The sequence below is a fragment of the Sminthopsis crassicaudata genome, chromosome 1, assembly GCF_048593235.1.
Source record: "Sminthopsis crassicaudata isolate SCR6 chromosome 1, ASM4859323v1, whole genome shotgun sequence".
Classification (NCBI taxonomy): Eukaryota; Metazoa; Chordata; class Mammalia; order Dasyuromorphia; family Dasyuridae; genus Sminthopsis; species Sminthopsis crassicaudata.
In genome coordinates, this window is record NC_133617.1 from 546,483,066 (window position 1) to 546,504,374 (window position 21,309).

Genomic DNA, 21,309 nt, shown 5'->3' on the forward strand with positions numbered 1-21,309 from the left:
TTTAGTCCCCCCCACCCCATTCTGCCCCTTTATAAGGGCAGGGAACTTGGGATACAATATTCTTAATAACAGAAGATATGGGCTTACTGCCAAGAATAACTTATCCTTTGAAAAAGAGTCTAATTTTATGGGAGGAGAAGGGTAAGCCATGGGCACAGGAAGGAATCTTTAATGCAATAAACGACTTTCAGGCATTCCTGATTTAAAAAGTGCAAAGCTATGGAGAAACTCCAAAGTATAAGCACAAGAGTGAAGAGAAATTTTTAAAAAGTAAATGTGGACTGACAATGATGAAAGACTTAAACATAAACTGCTTACCTTCAAATATGAAGCAATCTTTCATATGGTGGTTAATGCTTTACAAATTTTCTCTTGAGGGGGCAGCTAGGTGGCGCAGTGGATAGAATACCAGCCTTGAATTCAGGAGGACCTGAGTTCAAATCTGATCTCAGACACTTAACACTTCCTAGCTGTGTGACCCTGGGCAAGTCATTTAACCCCAACCTGAGGGAGGGGGGGAGAAAGAAAACAAATTTTCTCTTGAGAGTGGATTTTCCATTCAACTATTTCCCTTTTTATCTTAAGTATATGAATTTTACTCCTGCAGAAGCTTTTTAGTTTCTTTTCATTTATCTACTTTATCTTTTGTAATTGTATATCTTCTTTGGTTAAAAATATATCTCCTACCCATAGATATGAGAGATATATTATTTGTTTTTGTGGTTATTTTTTATTGTATGATCTTTACTCTTAAGGACATGAATCCATTTAGAATGTATTGTAAAATGTGATGTCTTAATATTTTTCCCCTGAAACAGAGAGGGTTTTAATTTAATCAACTTCTTCCATTTATTTCAATTCTTACATTTGGGGACAAATATTTATTAAAATAAATGGTTTTATGACAAATCAGTATCTAAATTTGGAAAGAAAAAGGAGCAAACCCACATACAAAATTACTTACTGAAATGAGATTTGTTGATGGATTTTAAAAAAAAATAACCCAGATGGTCTCAGGTGATCTGCCTCAACTTTTAAGATCTTCTTGTTGAGGTGGTCTTGTCTTAGTTGTCTGAGTAACAGTTCAGTTCTTGGAAAAGCTGTTTGCTTTTCCTTATACATCTCTGATCTCCTATGCTTAGAATCTTCTTCCTCTTTATCTCCACTTCTTGGAATCTCAATTTCCTTTTGTGTCTTAGCTGTGATGTCACCTCTAACATGATACCTTTCCTGTAACCAATCCATCCTCTCACAATTACTTTATAGCTACTTGATAGATACGTTATACTTACATGCCTACATGTTCTTTTCTTCCTTGTAGAATGTAAACAGCTTGAAAGGACTGTTTTATCTTTGTCTTGATATACACAATACTCTGTGCATAGCAGCCACCTAATAAATGATTGTTGAACAAATGAAAGATTATAGTAGAAGCCTAACAAATTGTACTTTAATGTTAAACAGATGTTTCACCAAGCATTAAGTTGTCACACAAACCAGTATTACCAGCAGTGAATGACTGAGGGCACATTTAAATACAGGAAGGTGAATCATCCTGTCTTCAGGTTTTATACTTTATCCATAGTGCTACCTTAGCACTGAAATAGTACCTTATGATCTCTCAAGTGTATTCTAAACTTTATTTAAGTATGTCAGCCCTATACCCCATAAACTTCAAATCCTTTGTTAAGGATCAAAACCCTTCATACTCTTATCTCCAATTTTTTTTTTAGTCTTCTTATAACTTATGCCCTACAACATACTCTGATCCAGTGTAACTGGTTTCCTTACAATTTCATGAACAAGATCCTCCATCTTTTAGCTGTGGGCATTTTCTCTAGCAGTCCCCTGTGCCTTTAATACTGTCTTTCCTCATCTTTACCTCCAGTGTCCTCTGGCTTTTAAGAAGTCCCAACTAAAATCCTACTTTCTACAGAGGAAGCCTTTCCCAATCCTTCTTAATTCTTGCATCTTCTGTTCATTGTTTCCTATTTATCATGCATGGGGTTTATACAGATTTGATTACTTGTTGTCTCTCCAATTAAATTTTGAATTCCTAGAAGGTAGTATTGTCTTTTTTCTCTTTATTTCTAATATTTAGGCTTGTGCCTAACACATTTGTGCACTTAATCAATGCTTATTGACTGACTAATGTATTATATTTACTCTAGAATTATTTGTTTCTTCTTTTCTTTTCTCTCAGCTGTCATCCAGTTTCTGGAGAATGTTCTTGTAAACCTGGCTGGTCTGGACTCTATTGCAATGAGACATGTACACCTGGATTCTATGGGAAATCCTGTCAACAATTATGCAGCTGCCAGAATGGTGCTGACTGTGATGGTGTGACAGGGAAATGCTTCTGTGCACCCGGATTTAAGGTTGAGTATATTGATTTTGAGCTGAATGAGGAGATCTAGAAAGGTAAAGTTTAGAGGAGGAAAGAGTTGAAGTCTAGAGAATATGGAAAGCATCATCTTCATGAAAACTGCTACAATAAACCAGTTTTCCAAAAATTATTCATGTCATGAAAGAGAAGCAGCCTAGCATAGTGAATAGAGAGTTGACTAAGAAGATTTGGGTTAAAGGCCTATCTTTAACAATTACTGCCAATCCAGGGTCACTTTGGACAAGTCAACCCTTAAATTATCAGTGCTCTAGCAACTCTCTAAGTTGCAGAAAAATTTCTAATTTGCATTGGTAGGAATGTTCTCACCCGAGAGAACATTTTATATCAGTGATGGGTCTAGAACCTAACTCTATGAAAGAGAGAAAGGGAAAGAGGAAAATACTAATGTAATTCTAAATATTTATTATTGAACAGAAAACAAAGTCTGACCAAAAAGAAAATATGCTAAAGCAAATTTTAAGATTTATTACTTGTTACTACTCATCCTTCCTATTTTTATTTAATTTAATTTTTATTTAATTTACATAGTTGACATAGTTGACATATCCTTGTGTTTAACAACATTCAGAAAAGCAGCGTGGCATAACATCAAGACCTCTAGACTTGAAATTAGGAGAGATCTGGGTTTGTTTTCTGGCTCTGACACTTAGCTGGATTTAGGAAAATAGTTTCACCTCCCTTAAGCCTGTTTCCTTTTTTATAAAATGGGAATAATAATGCTTGTGCTACTTACCTCATAGAGTTGTTATAAGGAAAGAACTTAATAAATTTTAAGTTATTATATAAATTAAAGCTATTTATGTACCCGTGAAGCATCATTCACATATGAAACCTACCTCACAGCCATTATTTGACAAATCATCTCTACATATTCTTATTTTCTCCAAACTCAAAGAACAAAGTATAAACCATCAAATATTCAGCTACTAATCATATTTCATTGGCAAAGAATGTGGAACATTATCATTTGAGGTAATATTGATATTTATTTGCTCTGTTAAATTTATAGTAATGTTCCTAACCTAACACTGTCTTTTTTTAGTTGTGATGAAAACTGTTACTATTGTTTATTCAAGATAAATCCCTGCTATAAATTATATAAAACGAATTTGATAAGAGTTACCTAGCAACATGGGCTACACAACACTGTATTCTGATCTGCAGTAGAGCTAATGCCAGCTTAGATCATATTAAAATCTATGTTTAATAGACCATATACTGGTGAGATCACAATAACAGTTGAAGAAATCTTTTGGCCAATGGCATTACCTCATTACAATAAGGTAAGGATTAACATCATGAAGGCATGATTTCATTATTCATCTTTTCTTATTTGTGCTTTTCTAGGATGCTACTTGCTCCACTCCTTGTCCTCTAGGGACCTATGGGATAAACTGTTCTTCTCAGTGCAATTGTAAAAATGATGCCACTTGTTCTCCAGTAGATGGTTCTTGTACCTGTAAAGCAGGTAAGAAGATCTGAATGACCCCATATGTGAGCCTGAAATGAAGAAAATATAATATAAAGTTATGTGAGCAACAAAGTGTAGTAGAAGAAGCATAACATTGAAGTGTTAGTTCCAAATTTGCCACTAATAACTATGATCATAAGTCTCTTAAACTCTCTAAGGCTGCAGGTGTCTTTTTCTGTAAAATGAAGAGACATTTGAAGTAGGTGAACTCAATAATCTTTTCCAATTTGCAAACTCCTGTGTTTCTATCAACTTTGGAAAAAAATACAGGCAGTTACACATTTCTGTCCATGCATTATGTTAGACAACCTCAAACTTGAAACCTGTGGTAGAAACACTATAAGGAATTTTTGCACAAAGCCTATTTCATGGAAAGATCAGAAAGTATTCACTCAACAATAGGTGTGACAGCATCCAAAAAGCACAAGATATGATTAATTGTGCCTTAAGAATAAAAACAATTTCTTTTAGTATATTTTCACTTTTATTGTGTGCTGTTTTGCTTTTTAAAATATGTATTTTAATTCCTTATAAAATTAATTTAGTACAATGGGTCTGACTGAATGTTAAAAAGATTCCTTTACCCCCTTTCAAATAGCACATTCATGTTTGCTTCAAGCTAGCGCGTCTCTCTAGACAAGGAACAAATGAGCTGGGTCAAGGTGTTGCCTTGTTCTTTTAGTTAGAACAGCCAGTATTATCTGCTGCACTGCCTGCATGATCACGCCCTGCTGCTGGATATCTTGAATCAGTCATCCAACAAATATATATGAAGTACCTACTATATGACAGGTATTGTGCTATGCACTAATAGCAAAGAGAGACAAAACTATTATCTCTGACCTCAAGGAGTTTACATTTTTAATAAGAGAAAATAATTGTCTTTTGCTTTTCTTTGTACCTTCAGCACTTAACACAATGCCTGATAGTAGAACAGCTATGTGGTGCAATGGATGGATGGAGGACTGAATTTTGAGTTAAAAAAGCCTGTGTAATTTGAAATTTACTAATTTTGTGATCCAGGGCAAATCTTAATCTCTGACTGCCTCAGTTTCTTCATCTATAAAATGGGGGCAATAATAGTGGTATCTGCTTCCCAGGCTTCTTAAAAGTATAAAAATGGTCTTTGTAAAGTACTTTGCAAACCTCACAGCATTATATAATGGTAGGTTTTGTTATTTTATAGATGCTCATTAAATACTTCTAGATTTGATTAGATATGTACAGGTTATATTCAGAATAGATGGAAGTTAATTGTAAAAGGAAGGGGTAGAGACCCACGAAGGCCTCTTGTAGAATCTAGGATTTGAGTTGTGTCTTCAGGAAGGCAAAGAAGCAATGAGGCATTAGTGAAAGACAGAGATTTTTTAAGTATAGGGGACATAGGGAGCAAAGGCATAATGTTAGGGGTTGTGGGGTAAACTATATAGTGTAGCTATATTTTAGAGTGCATGGAGAGGAGTAGAAACCAAAATAGATGAAAGACTAAAAAAGTAGGAAGAAGCTGAGTTGTGGAGGTTTTTAAATGTCAGAGATCTTAATAAAAATATAAATATATTTTTATATTTGAACCTAAAGGTAATAGGGAGCCAGTAGAATTTATTTAATAGAGGAGAGAATGAAATGGTCAGATCTGCATTTCAGGAAAAAATTACTTTGGCAATCATGCGGAGGATGAACTGGCTTGGGGAAAAATTAGAAGCAGGAAGACAAATCAGAAAGCTATTACAATAAAGGTCCAGCTGTGAGGTGATTAGAATCTAGATTAAGGTGGGGACTGTATGAGTGAAAATTAGGAGATGGATACAAGAAATGTAATGATAGAAATGACAATATTGAATATGTGGGGTGAATGTGAGAGGGGGTAGGCATAACACAGAGATTGCAACCCTGGATGATTGGAACAGTAGTGGTGCTCTCAATAGTAATTAGGAAAGTCTGGAAGAGAGGAAGGTTCAAGGATAAAGGTAATGAGTTCTGCTTGGTGTAAACTGAGTTTGAAATAGCTGTAGACATCTATTTTGAGATATCTAAGTAGCAATTGGTTTTAAAGAAATGAAACTCAGAAAAATTAGTACTGGAGATATAATTCTGGGAATCTTCAGCATAGATATCATTAACTCTTTGAGAACTAGTAAGATCACCAAATGGGATAATCTAGAATAGAAAAAGAAGAAAATAGAGCCTTGGAGGATATCTGCAGCTAATGTTACTTGGATGAAGATCCAACAAAAAATACTGAGGTAGGATCAGTTAGGAAGGAGGAGGAGCATGAGAGAAAAGTATAATGAAATCTACAGTATCATTGGTTACAGAATGAGCTCTGAAGAAAAAAAATACCATTATATTTGGCAATTAAGAAATAATTGATAACTTTGGAGAAGTTTTTTTTAACAATGAATGATAACTTCAAAAAGTAGAGGATTCATTAGTGACTGAGGAGAGTGGAAAGTATCTTATATAGATGGCTTTCTCAAGGGGCTTAGACAAAAAGGGGACTAGAGATTTTAGACAATAGATATTGGGTTGTAATTGGATCAAATGAGGATTTTTTTTAAATGGGACATGTTTGTAAACGTGAGAGAGATGTTGTACATAAGGAGAGAATGAACATTGAAGAGATAGTGATACCAGTCTACTAGAGATGTCAGGAAGGAGTGGGATCAACGACACATGTAGAAGGATTTGTCTGGTCTAAGGAAAAGAGCCACCTCTTCATCTGAGTTGGAAGTGAGAGAGAGAGATAAAGGGGAAAGATGTATAAGTGCTGTGAAATCAATATAGCTATAAATAAGATGAAAAGCTGCCTTTATTTTCTCAATATACTGATGGCACTCTATTGGGGCAGGTTGGCACGGTGTGGATTGCTCCATCAACTGTCCCAGTGGCAAATGGGGCTTTAGCTGCAACTCAACCTGCGAATGCCTAAATGGAGGAGCTTGCAGTCCTCTGGATGGGACCTGTACCTGTGCTCCTGGGTGGCGAGGGGAAAAATGTGAATTTGCTTGCCAGGTAAAACTCAAGATATCTAACTGTAAAAGTGTGGAATTCTCTTTTCCAAAGCATGTATGAGAATTTTCTGCCATTTTGTTAGTTAAACAAAACTCAGAGAGATAGTAGAATTATTGACTTCTTTAGACTGAGATCATAAAGAAGTCTGTTTAAAAAAAGGAGATATATGATTAAGATGGGAAAAAAAGAATTGGGAAATTTCCAAATAGTCTACAATATTCTAAGCATCTGGATGGTGGTACACAGTGGGAAAATATTGTCCTTATCATTCTTTTCTTTTCTCTCTTCCCCCTTGATTTCCAATTAAATATATATCACTTTTGGTTTTTTCCTTCTCCATTTATGTAAAAGTTATTAACATTTAATAAGTATCTAGTCTGTCCTTATTGTAATAATCTTTAGGTTATAAAAGAAGTACTAGAGTACTTTCAGGTATTTTTATGGCACTTTAAAATATATACAAAAGTTAAAATTGTATCTATTTATGGGATAGTAAACTTACTTAGTATTTACTTATTCAAATACTTAGTATTTTCCTAATTTAAAAAATCATACTATTCACTTGTATACTCAGAACATAATTTTGCAGAAAGATAAAAGATCTAAAACTAGGAAAGCCTTAAGAGGTCATAAGAGGATGAGAAGAGTACAGATTCTCAAGTTAGAGGATCTAACTTCAAATTTCGCTCCTAATGCTGACACTTTAGGGCCAATCAATCTCACTAGATTTCAATTTCCTCTTTTATAAATGGAGTGGGTCAGAATAAATAATTAAGGAAGTCCTTTCCAGCTCTAAATATATGCTTCTAAGAATTAATTCACCTTTGTGATTACACATCAGGAAACTAGCTACATGCATTCTCTAATAATATAACACCCTTTTTCTTTCCCTGGCTCCAGGGAACATTGTGCCAGTTTCATACCTGTCAATCATTACTTGTTAATGATTGCCTCTATTTAGAACTCTCCAATCACAGATTTTTCTACCAGAGACAATGAATTTACAGTATTTTTGTCTTCAAAGATAATACTGTCTATGATCATGATATTAGAATAGTTGAAATGCAGCATTATTAAAGCCTGCCAACTAGCAGATGAAACCTTTTCTCCTCACCATTTCATCCAAGCAAAACTTCATTTTCAAAAGCATAGAAAAAACTGTTAATAGAAGAATATGAAGGCTCTATCACTGGATGCCCTAGCTGTTCACCAGGAGCTAAGTAGGTTTCACCAAATTATATCTAAGTTTTTTAGAAAATTTTCAGTATTTTGAATTTGGAATTTTTTCCCCTCACAATCCAGTTACAGTACAGGCGAAAAGAAACTTGAATATCATAATCTTTTTTTTCTTTTTTATACATTAAATGTGTTAGCAAATTAAACTATTTTTCTGCTAGAGTTCCAATATATTATTTGGCTCAGTAATTTTTAAATTATTTTTATGATATTCTCTATTCATTTTGACCTTTAAAGGCAAGTATCAACAAACTGTCTTTTAAATTCAATACCCAGCCCTAACACATAGACACTCTATCCCCTCAGATATTCTTTAGCATGGGTCTTTCTTACAATACCATAAGTACCTATATTAGATTGTTTTCTGCTGATTCTTTATCTTTTCCTCTTGTTAGCTATAATTATAGTATATTTTCTTCAGTTGGGAGAGGTTCTGGTACCTTTTTTGAAGCTACTTTATGGACTAGAATGAGAGGGAAAAGCTGCAATTTCCTTTTTCCACAGATTGAAGTGCCATGTTCTTGAAACATTTGATTCTATTGTCCAATAGCAAAATTTTTTTTTACAAAAATAAAATGTAGGGGGCAGCTAGGTGGCACAGTGGATAGAGCACCAGTCTTGAATTCAGGAGGACCCGAGTTCAAATCTGGTCTCAGACACTTAACACTTCCTAGCTGTGTGACCCTGGGCAAGTCACTTAACCCCAGCCTCCAAAAAAAAAAAATAATAAAATAAAATGTGAGAATATCTCAGTAAGATTTTATATTATAATTTAAAATATAATAAAATTTATCATGCCATTTTCTAAAAGATAGGAAAACATGACTTTTAGATAAACTATTTTAAAATAAACATAGAATTTTTACTATAAAATTAGGTCTTGTAAAAATAAATTTAAAAAATAAAATTAGATATTTTCTTTTCTTTTTACTCATAGTATATCTAGAACTATAAAGAAAAGGAAGAATCTTACTTTTTCCTCTACTTAACATAAGATTCTGGATGATGGTCAGGATCTAGAATTAGAAAGGCTTAGGTTCAAATTCTCCCTCAGACATTTATTAATCATGCTGCTCTCGCCAAAGAGTTTAATCTCCCTCAATCTGGAAGTGCCTTTCACAGGCCTGATCCTAAAACCGAATGGAATGGTGGCTTCAACCTGTGCCCTTTTTCTAATCTGGTCTGCTCTGCCCCTCTTTAGGTAGCCCAATAGCTCTCCGTTCCCAGAGGCTCACTATATTGATACCAGACTTAGAGTAGACACCTTTAGCTCTCCTACAACTCAGAACTCCTGAACTCAAGTGATTCACCAGCCTCCAAGCAGTGGAGATTACAGGGAGGCACCATTGTGCCTAGCCCTTCTAGTTCTAAATCTATGGTTTTAATATCTGTGGGAGAGATTCTAACATCTGTTTCTGTGGGAGAGATTCAATAGTATGAGGTTTGCTGATTCAGTCTTTCCAGATTTATCTGTCTCATTCTTAAAACAAAAAATTTCTTGTGGCTTAGATTCTTCAGAATAATGAAGATAACTGAGAAGAAAAAATGTTTTTTTTTTTCTTTATGCTTCAGTGTAACTGATATATATGCTGAGACAGTGAATGAACTTTTACTTAATATAGATTTACTTAATATAGACTTTTACTTAATAATTTATTTACAGTTTATTTTTCAAAGTACTATTTAAAGGTCATCATCTTAACTTTTTAATTTAACCAATTCCAAATTATATTGTAAAACCTTTTGGGGAATATTATTTATACTATCAAGTAAGTGTCTAAAGAAGTAAAAAAAAAAAAAAGCAGAAGAGGGGGTAGTTATTTCCATAATATCCAAAATGACATGTGTCTTCCTGTTGCCTCTCTTTTCTTTTGAACCCTATGTTCTATAAAATTCCACATCTTTCATTGCTGTATTTGAAAAACTATATTGACAGGATGGAACATATGGGCTGAACTGCATGGAGCGCTGTGACTGTAGTCATGCTGATGGCTGTCATCCCACCACTGGTTATTGCCACTGTCTCCCTGGATGGTCAGGTAAGAATCAGAAGCCTCAGAGAGAAAAACTAAATAATAAAAAAGCTAGCATGTCCTTGTCAGCCCCCTATCTCTCCTTCAATGAAATGACATACATCAATCTTTTAATAACAGAGGAAAACTAAGGCTCCTAGTACAATAGAATATTGTTGAACATCATGACCTTATCTTTGACAATTACTTGACAAATTCAATAAATCATCTTACCTCTCTGGGCATTTTTTTCCTTGTCTGTAATGTAAAGGCATCATATTAAATGACCTACAAGATACTTGCCACACTTGATCATATGATTTCCATTAATAAGCTTAGAAAATAATGCAAATATGAATAAAGAGTAAGGCAAATGTCTGAGTAATTCTGTTCACTCTGATAGCCATTTATTAAGTGACTACTACAGTATGAAAAGTATTAGATTAGATGTTGGAGATATACAAATACATAGGACTTATACTCTAATAGAAGGAAAATATATGTACAAAAACAATTATATAAGAAGAGACAATGTGATAAATGCAAAGGAGAGACACATTCTATGGTCTGCTATGAGAAACTTAAGGAAGAGTGGAAATTAAATGAAATTGTAAAGGTGAATAGAGACTGTAAACCTGAAAAGTTTCCAGAGGCTTAGATATTCATTCCTGGGTATGATTGACTTTTTTAAACAAACATGATCTTAAAGCAGGTAGGTACAGATTGCTCTTTTGAACCAATTTATCAACTATATTCAGAAGTTTCCTTTTTATGTTGCTTCATGATGGGATATTTTAATTACAAAGTCTGCCAAAGTAATAAAGTGTTTTGTCTTTGAGAGCAGTGTTATTTGTTGCTAAGATATAGATATTTAACATTACATCTCAGTGTTTCAATATTCCTGTTTTCCTGAAAATTTTATTTAAACTTAAATCCAAGTTAAATGAATATATCCAAATTCTCGATGATCAAGGGGAAAAAAATCAAAATGTCATACTGTTCTAAAAAGGTGGCTTGCAATGGCTAAAATAGAATCATTAATACTTTTTTAAAGTGTAATTCCAAAAATATAATAAAAGCATTGTTGGTCTAATCTTCAGTAGAACGTACAGTTTTTTTAAAATAGTTTTTATTTACTAGATATATGCATGGGTAATTTTACAGCATTGACACCTTTTGTTCCAACTTTTCTCCTCCTTCTCCCCACCCCCTCCCCCAGATGGCAGGTTGACCAATACATGTTAAATATGTTAAAGTATAAGTTAAATACAATATATGTATACATGTCCATACATTATTTTGCTGTACAAAAAGAATTGGACTTTAAAATAATGTACAATTAGTCTGTGAAGGAAATCAAAAATGCAAGCGGACAAAAATAGAAGGATTGGAAATTCTATGTAGTGGTTCATAGTCATCTCCCAGAAAAATAATATTGCATAGCATTCATATATCACAATTTATTCAGCCATTCTCCAACTGATGGGCATTTACTTAGTTTCCAGTTTCTGGCCACTACAAAGAGGGCTGCCACAAACAGAATGTTACAGTTTTAAAGTAGGGACTAAATGAAAGGTAGGCTAAATATTCCCAAACCTTTAAAAAATTATGTCTTCAATAGGGGGAAAACAATACTAGTGAGTAATATTTTTTTTTCTTTACATTTAGTCACTTTTATATTTAGGAAAATATGAAATTACCTAGGAGGATCTATTTTAATTTGCTGCTGCATATACTCATAATACATAAATGAGAATTTAGACTTGATAAAAGTCTAAAGGAAAAATATTTCTTATCATATCTCAAAAGTGAGAGTGATACTGAATGATGAGCCAGTGAGTTCTGCTACTTTTTAGAAAAGAGAACTAAGTTTGCTAAGTGAATGAATAAATCAAAAAGCATTTATTAAACTAGTCAATCAAGTACTGAGGATACATAAAAAAGATGAGCAGTCTTGCCCTTAAAGAGCTCAAAATCTAATAGGTAAGAAAAAAAACAAACTAAAAATGTACAAAAATATGTATGTATACAGAAAAATAGGAACTAATTTAAAGAGGAAAGGAACTAGAATTAAAAGAGATTGGGAAAGCCTTTTTGTAGAAGATGGAATTTTAGTTTACTACAATATAGCAAGCACTATTCTAAATATGCTGGAAGTCCACATACAAGCAAAATCATTGCATGTCTGTAAGATGGGGGAGGCGGGTTAGAATGAGAGAAATCAGAATGAAATTAAAGAGTGCTTAGGCTAGTTATATCTTCAGCTTCTTACCTGGGTTTTTAGAGCTTTATAGACTAATTTAGAGAACATATTCAATTAGTGGTATTCTATGGCAGAAAAAGAAATGGAGTGTACAAGCCTTGGGTTCATAAGAATTGTTAAAAGTCATATTTGTTCTTGTGGGAATTGAATTTCTTTGAGATTAGCCTTACAAGAAATTCCTCTATTGGAAAGAAATAACAAAGATGGTAGATGCTTTTAAAAAACAAATCATTTTTGTTCATTCTGTTATAGCAAAGTAAAGTACAAACCCTATAGTTCTGTTTCCTTGATTTCAGCAATTACTTTTATCTAGTATAAAGTGTTTTTCCTAAACTGATTCAGCCACTTCCTTCATAAATACAAATATTTCACTTTTTTTAAAGTAAAATAAAGACTTTTCTAATAGGTAGATTAGATCATTTTTTAACTCTCTCATACCAAATATACCATTGTTGTATTAATGTCTTAATTTGTATTAAAACAATATCTGGATATTTTTGTATTCACTGGTAGTTATGTGGTTTTCTGATTTGGTTGAGAACCAGACTGTATAAGCCACATCCTAAGTCTACATAAGAGAGGATGCAAATGTTGGCCTGTGGCCTGGAAGAAAATGCTGCATTCCACTGTCTGGATCAGGAGAGACAGGAATTGGCAACATAAATCATACTGTCTAGCCTTACACTTTTAAGGACTCCATAGAAAATAACATTGATCCTTTTATACAACATAATAATGTAATTAAACTGTCCGTCATTATGTAAATGTGCTTGTGTCTAGGAAGGGATATCATATAGTGATTAAGTTAATTTTCCATATGAAAATCTATTGGTTATTTAGCTTACAAATAATTGTTGCTTAAAGGCAGCCTAGAATGACTCATCTTGGTATTTTTCTAAGCCTTCTGAGTTGGGATATTAATCTATAGTTATTTCAGCCCATTGTATGACATTTCTTTACAATTGTATTTCTTCCTAAAATATATTCTGTACTGCATATAAAGAATATGTGTTTTAAACTCACAGAGATATGGGAGAAAACAACTGTTGAGGTTTCAAAAGTATGCTATAATTAGATTAAAAACTTTAATTATGGACAGGGATAAACACTGGTGGTAAAAACTATAACATATTTTAGCTTAAGTCTGGATGCTCAGTCACCTACAAACCTGTCATGAGTTGTGCATTGTAAGAGGCTTCTATGATATAAAGTATTATTTTTAATTTGAACATCAACTTTTGAGTCAAGTGATTAACATCAACTGATCTTATTTCTCCTCCCTATTCTTGCTCAGGAGATTATGTAACATGCCAAGTGTCATTTGGCAAGAAGGATAGTTCATGGAAGAAATGTGATTTTTGAGAACAACATTCATTACAAATTAGGGAAATCTTGCAAGTGTTTGAATTCTCTGTGACTCTATTGAAATGAAATGTATGATTGTTGGTGGAATTGTGAATACATCCAGCCATTCTGGAGAGCAATTTGGAATTATGCTCAAAAAATTATCAAACTGTGCATACCCTTTGATCCAGCAGCATCTCTACTGGGTTTGTATCCCAAAGAGATCTTAAAGAAGGGAAAGGGATCTGTATGTGCAAGAATGTTTGTGGCAGCCCTCTTTGTGGTGGCCAGAAACTGGAAACTATGTGGATGCCCATCAATTGGAGATTGGCAGAATAAATTGTGGTATATGAATATTATGGAATATTGTTGTTCTAGAAAAAATGACCAACAGGATGATTTCAGAAAGGCCTGAAGAGACTTACATGAACTGATGCTGAGTGAAATGAGCAGGACCAGGAGATCATTATATACTTCAACAACAATACTATATAATGATCAATTCTGATGGATGTGGCTATTTTCAACAATGAGATGAACCAAATCAGTTCCAACAGAGCAGTAATGAACGGAACCAGCTACACCCAGCAAAAGAACTCTGGGAGATGACTATGAACCACTACATAGAATTCCCAATCCCTCCATTTTTGTCTGCCTGCATTTTGGATTTCCTTCACAGGCTAATTGTACACTATTTCAAAGTCCAATTCTTTTTGTACAGCAAAACAACTGTTTGGACATGTATACATATGTTGTATTTAATTTATACTTTAACATATTTAACATGTATTGGTCAACCTGCCATCTGGGGGGGGGGAGAAAGAGGGGAAAAATTAGAACAAAAGGTTTGGCAATTGTCAATGTTGTAAAATTGGCCATGCATATATCTAGTAAATAAAAACTATTAAAATAAAAAAAAGAAATGAAATGTATGCTCCATATAGGGCTTTATTGTGAAAGAGCTATTTTGACAGGGGAGGTAATTGTGCCAAGGTCTTAGAATTCAATAGCAATGTTTTTGAAATCTGTTCTTTTCCCTTCTTGTATTCCAGAGCTTTAATTTGACATAACAATTCTCTGACTTGATATACTTAAATTTTTTTTTGAATTTTCTTACTACTTGGGGCATCTGCCTCTTTTTTCTCTCAAGTTTATGCAATTTCCCTAATCAATTTTATCTCTTCTGGTAAAGAACCAGTGATATAGCTTTCATTGCTACTGTATCTAGTAGACCCATTATTATTGTTGGGAGAGTAAGTCATGATGAATAATCCTCTATCTCTGACATTTGTGTTTCTCCTTTTCTTCTTTCCCAAGAAAAATAAATAAATAAAGCATAGAAATTCCTGGTTTGTGAATTCATATTTCTCAACTAAATTTAAAATAGCAACTAATCTCAGTGAGCAGAATTTTTTTCATAGGTTTTCACCAGAGACAAATTGCCGTACTTTAACTGGGAAAAAGGAAAACTCTTGTTAATAAACTTTGCAGCCTGACTTGCAATCTCATGATTCAGTTGAATAGTCTTCTCTAAATAGTCACCAATGATCTTTTAATGATTTTTTTCTCCTTCCTTATCTTTTTTTGACCTCTCTGCAGCCTTTTCTCCTTTTCTCCTGTTTCTTCTCTGGGTTTCTATAACACTGTTTTCTTCTTTTCCAACTTGTCTAACTGTTCTTTCTCACTCTCCTTTGCTGTATCTTCCATCCAGGTCATGCCCACTACTTGGTGTTCTTCAAGCCATCCTGAGCTCTTTTCTTCCTCTATATATTTTCTTAGTGATCCCATCAGCTCTCATGGGCCTAGTTATAATAACTGCAGGTGATTCCCAGGGAGGCATATCCAGCTCCAGTTTTTCTCTTGAGCTTCTGTTCTGCCATCACCAATTGACTCTTGGACAAACATATCTACCTAGACATCTCAAATTCAAAATGTTCAAAACAAAACTTATTATCTTTCTCTTAAAACCTTTCTTTCTTCCAGACTTTCCTATTCTTTTGTTTTGTTTTGTTTGTGTAATTTATTTTAAACTTAAATACAAAATGATAAAAAAAAAATTCTTATTTAATTGCCTCTGAAATAACTCCCACTGATAAGATAACTCTATACTTCAATTATTTGAAGGTATCCATTGTGACAGTGTGTGTGCTGAAGGGCACTGGGGCCCTAACTGCTCACTGCCCTGTTACTGCAAAAATGGAGCATCCTGCTCACCTGATGATGGGATCTGTGAATGTGCACCTGGTTTCAGAGGCACTACTTGTCAAAGGAGTAAGTAACTCATCAGGATTTTATTTTCTCCTTTTCTTTCGGGTCCGTGTAAAGAATAATTTTTGCTGTTATACTTTTTGCTTGAAAGATGGGGATGACATATCACTTTAGAGATTAGAGGTTAGAATAAACAATGTAGTTGATTCTCTGTATGCCTTGCTGAAATGCTCAATAGCAGTCCTCGATTTTTTTTCCTCCATTCCATCCTTAATTGCCCATTTAAGTAATCAGACTTCAAACATTTACATAGTATAATTGGCAATACTATTCAGATATTTTACTTGATCTTTACATCAGTATTGCAAAGAGAGATCAAAAATCATTTGGCAAGCAAACATTCTATGCAATCTATATAATTTGAATTGACTGCCAGTACCTTGCTGCCTTAGCAGCCATTTTTACCTTTTATTGCCATTCTTCATTAATTTAGTGTTATAAGCAGCAATCATATGGAGGTAGATTGGTATTGATAAATTCAGCTAGAATTAATATAAACATAATTTGTTTGTTGAAAAGTTTTATCTTTTCAAAGTAATTTGCAAGCTTAAAATAAACTTTAGCTAAATGCAAATCAAATCACTAAAACTAACACTTTCTGTTAATCTGAAAGCTTTTGAGCAAGAAAAATCTCATACATTCTGCATTCCTTTTTCTGCTATTATAATTATTGAAAACAAATAAACTGCATGGTAACTCAATTATACTTGAAATGACTTTATTAATGTTAATTGCTTTTTTAAAAATATATTAAAATCATTACAAATCTTTGATTCTGTTTTTTTTTTTTAACAATTTAATGAATCATTTTATCAATACCATATCTTTCTATTCTTTGCCATTAACACAAAATTTGACATAGGAAATAAGAAGAAAAAAAAAGTAAAATGGAAAATTACCATGAATTTTCTCTTTGGTTTCAGTTTGTTTACCTGGATTTTATGGGCATCGTTGTAGCCAAAAATGTCCTAAATGTGTGCACAGCAGTGGACCATGCCACCATATCACTGGACTGTGTGATTGCTTACCTGGGTTTACAGGAGCTCTTTGTAATGAAGGTAAAGGCAATTTACCAGAAGTAAACACAAGAAACAAAAATTTCCAAAGGAAATACTTATACTAACATGCCTTTTGAAAATTATATAACTACCATTTAAATTTTTTTCTCATTTAGAAGAATCTGGTTCATTGCTTGAAGTTTTTAAATAAATACATAGATGCATATATATGTATGTATATATTCTTTGAATTGTACTATTTTCATTTGAGTGATAATATTCCCAAATGGAAAAATATATAAAGAAAAGCAAAATTTCTGGTTTTAGTGGTTTCTTACTGAGGCTTTTATTATTGAGACCCTTTCTCCATTTTCATTCATTTCAAAAATGAAAGTCAGAAAAATAGAACATATATTTCAATCACTTAATAATAACTTTTGACTTCTCTGCAGTTTGTCCCAGTGGTAGATTTGGAAAAAATTGTGGGGGAATTTGCACATGTACCAACAATGGAACCTGTAATCCCATTGACAGATCTTGCCAGTGCTACCCTGGTTGGATTGGTAGTGACTGCTCTCAGCGTAAGTTTAATGTATTTTCTTATTAGTAGGAAATATATTCTTAGAACAATTTATTAGCACTTATTTTTAAATGATTTTTTTCGGAATTATTGAAAGATTATTGAAAGGCAGTGTGGCTAATTATGAGACAAATTCTCTTGAGGCGAACTACTTTGGGAATTTTTAAGTCATCAGATGGCTGCTTTTTCATAGGTGTTGTGGGAATAAAACAAAATAATATTTGTAAAGTCCTTTGCAACCTTAAAGTACTACTTCACTTCTAGTTGTTATTATTTATTAAGCTGTTTCTTTATTGCACTGTGCTATTATCCACATGTGGATTATTAATGGAGTTTTAACTTCCCGAATTGTACTCTAAAACCTGAATATCAGGGCTGTCTCCACAATGCCAACAGACTTTTAATTTGTCAGTTGGGTGGCTAGCAGCCTTTCAATTTTTCTTTGAGGTTTCATGTCACTTTCTCAAACTTACTTTCCTCACACAAAGAGTGAGGGTATGAATGTTAGTATGATAATTTTTGTGAAGTTTTACATTACCTGTGAAAGCATTGAAAATGATTTCCTTAGGGATTCAAAATAACTATTACCATTTCAAAAGAATCTATAAATAAGAATTAAGTAGCTACTAGGAAAATCTAGTACTATTTATTGTAAAATATACAATATTTAGTCATTGAAATCTGGCCTACATTTTTCTGTGTATAAGAGCAATCAAGAAATAACTATGTCGCTATTTTGCACAGCAGCTTCTAAGACATGCAGTTCTAAATGCAGTTTAAACTTCATAGCAGCAGAGAAGCAACCTTTCACTAATAGACATTTTGAATAAGGCAAAGATTTTTGTGAGTTGAGCAAATAGCAGAGGCTGTTCCACATTTCTGAGAAAGAATAACGTAAAATCTCTTGAATTACAAATTCTGGGGGAAAGAAAGCATTAGACATGACTATTTCTCATGTGCTGCGTTTATATACTATTGTATTTTGATATGCCACTAGATAATGCCATAATTAGCCTGGAGCTGTACTTTTTTATGGACTCTGCTAATTCTGAGAAACATCTGGACATAGAAAAACAGATGTTTTAGAAAATAGAAGACCAAATACTGTCAGAAACCAAACATATATATATATATCCTCTAAAATTATCTTTATTTTAGAATTTGTCTTTTCATTCCCTTTTGGGAGAAGAACATGCTAGAAGGAGATCTGTACATTAACAGTAAAAGTGTTTGGCAACATGAATAGAAGGATATTTCTATTAAAGTGGCCTCTATAACCATCATAAAGAAGGTTTATTTAGCTTGATCAGAGTACCTTTGATCTTCTTGAAAACAATTAATTTTCATGATACCTCCTCAATATTTGTGACAATATTTCTTGTTGAATGATTAGCAGACAGTCTACAAAGAGAAAAACTGACTTTGTAATAAACATGGAAACTCAGGCAAATGAATATAAATAAGTAGATAGCTTTCACAGGAGGAAGAAAGGCCTCTTTTCCAGATTTCACTTTTTGTAAAGTAAAACTTTATTAATGAGACACATGGGAATTTGCATGTGTATCAATAATGCAATTTATAATCCCTATATTTTTAGGGGAAAAAAATCAATGTAACTATTTAATGAAATAACAGGTGAGTATAAACTATCACATAAAATACACCTCTTCTTGGGCAAATGAAATTGCAGAATTGAGAATTTCCCAACCTGGAATGAGGAAGACTTTTCAGTTAATCAATAAACATTTATTGTTAGGTTCTTTCTAGGTGGTAAGTCAGTACTTAACAATTCTCTAGCTCAGAATTCACACCTTTAAAAGGAGTATACACTTTTAAACTTCTGAAAGGAGTTTGCACCTTTAAAGGAGTTTACACCTTTGGAATACTCACAAGCCCATTGTCTGGGAGGATATAAGGAGCCACCAAGGCTGCCTCCACGACATTGAGTTTGGATGGCAGTCTGGAAGGAGAGAGTCTAGATTGGGAGAACAAGACTTCCCTGGAGAACTTCAGGGAAGCTCGAGGAGATTCAGAGCCAGGATTCAGGAAGAAGAGGATTCGAGGTTCTGCCTTCGCTCTGGCTGGAGGCTCCAGAAGCCTCCCAAGAAACCTGCTCACAGAGAAAAGGATTCTACAGAAAATAAACCTCCTCCCAGAGAAGGATTATAATTGAGAGACAACAGAACATTTTACAATTTATTAAGTGCTTAATATGTGACAGGGCCTGTGCTAACAATTGGGGATACAAAGAAAGGCTTACAATCAAAAGGAGAAGGAAGACAACATGCAAACCACTATGTATAAACAAGCTATAAACAGGATAAATAGAACATAATGAATGAAGAGAAAGGAGTTGGGTAAAACATGGAATTTTAGCTAAGACTAGAAGAAAGCCAGGAAAATGAGGAGGGGAAGATGAGAGAGAGCTTTCCAAGCAAACGATGCTCATGTGTTAAGAGCAATAAAAAGACCAGAGTCACTGGGTCAAACAATATGTTTGGGAGTCTGGTGGAGGTGGGGTGGAGAACCTAAAGTGTAAAGAACAGTGGAAAAATCAGGAGAGGTGGGATATGAAGAGGCTTTCGATCTAAATTCAAATCCAGTCCCAGTTACTAATTAACTATGTGAATTTAGGCAATTAAACTGTTTGTCTCAGTTTTGTCTACTATAAAATGGGGGTGATAATAGGACTGGATTAAATGAAATAATACTTTTGATGTGTTAGCACAGCACTTGGCATATAGTAGGCATTTATTAAATGCTTGTTTCCTTGTTAACAAATAAAAAACAAATGCTGCATTTAGAAGTTCTGAGCTGCAATGAGGCTAAAGTTGAAAGGGTATTTATTCACACTAAACCCAGTATCAATCTAGTTCCTATAAGCAAAGGAGCACTGAATTGTCTAAGAAAAGGCACTTCTAGCAGAAGATTTTAATATTGAAAGAAACCTTAGGATATATCACTCTATATTTAATATGAGCTTTAATTTTAGGTTTTCTTGTAAGAATAGTAACTCACATTTCTATAGTACTTTAAAGTCTGGAAAAAAATTTCCCACAACATTTCTATGGGATAGGTAAGAAAATTAATATTGTCCATTTTATAGAACTAAAGAGACTAAAGTTCTAGTTGGTCATTTAAGGTCACCAATGAAAGGATATAGGGATTTAAACATGTCTCTTGCCTTTAAAGCCAACTATCTTTTCACTATGCAAGTAAAACAAAATTATATTTATTCAGGGGAAATTGGGTTATTTTAATGTTTTTTTTTTTTTTTATTTTAAGGTAACATTTGCCTTATGTGGTGACTATTTCTGAAAACTAATATATTTCTCCTGGTTTCAGCCTGCCCACCAGCCCATTGGGGTCCAAACTGCATCCATACATGCAACTGCCACAATGGGGCCTATTGCAGTGCCTATGATGGAGAATGTAAATGTACAGCAGGCTGGACAGGTCTCTACTGCACCCAGAGTAAGCAAGTCAAATTGTTGGCCGTGGGCTTAAAAGAAAACAAGGAAACAATGTTCTTTCTTTGTGTGTACCATATATGGGGATTAATTCTATAGTACAAAAATTTCCCAAATTATAAATAAATCATATTCTGTGAATTTGTTTGCAAATCAGTTATTTGGAAATCATAACTCACTTTTCCAAAGGAGCAATGATAATTATGCTTTAGATCCCAAGTTATTCCCTATTTAGTTCAGTATGACTA

General features: G+C 33.6%; 1 protein-coding gene across 5 annotated transcripts in view; it reads left to right on the plus strand.

The window, feature by feature from the left end:
* MEGF10 (multiple EGF like domains 10) overlaps positions 1–21,309 on the plus strand; it is a 133,141-nt gene that overhangs the window by 89,609 nt on the left and 22,223 nt on the right. For all 5 annotated transcript variants that reach the window (XM_074281978.1, XM_074281981.1, XM_074281979.1 and 2 more), the window contains 8 exons: positions 2,204–2,378; positions 3,755–3,875; positions 6,727–6,890; positions 10,063–10,165; positions 15,870–16,016; positions 16,937–17,071; positions 17,464–17,592; positions 20,937–21,065. In XM_074281978.1, coding sequence (XP_074138079.1) covers positions 2,204–2,378; positions 3,755–3,875; positions 6,727–6,890; positions 10,063–10,165; positions 15,870–16,016; positions 16,937–17,071; positions 17,464–17,592; positions 20,937–21,065 — 1,103 coding nt within the window. The remainder of the gene's footprint in view (positions 1–2,203; positions 2,379–3,754; positions 3,876–6,726; positions 6,891–10,062; positions 10,166–15,869; positions 16,017–16,936; positions 17,072–17,463; positions 17,593–20,936; positions 21,066–21,309) is intronic.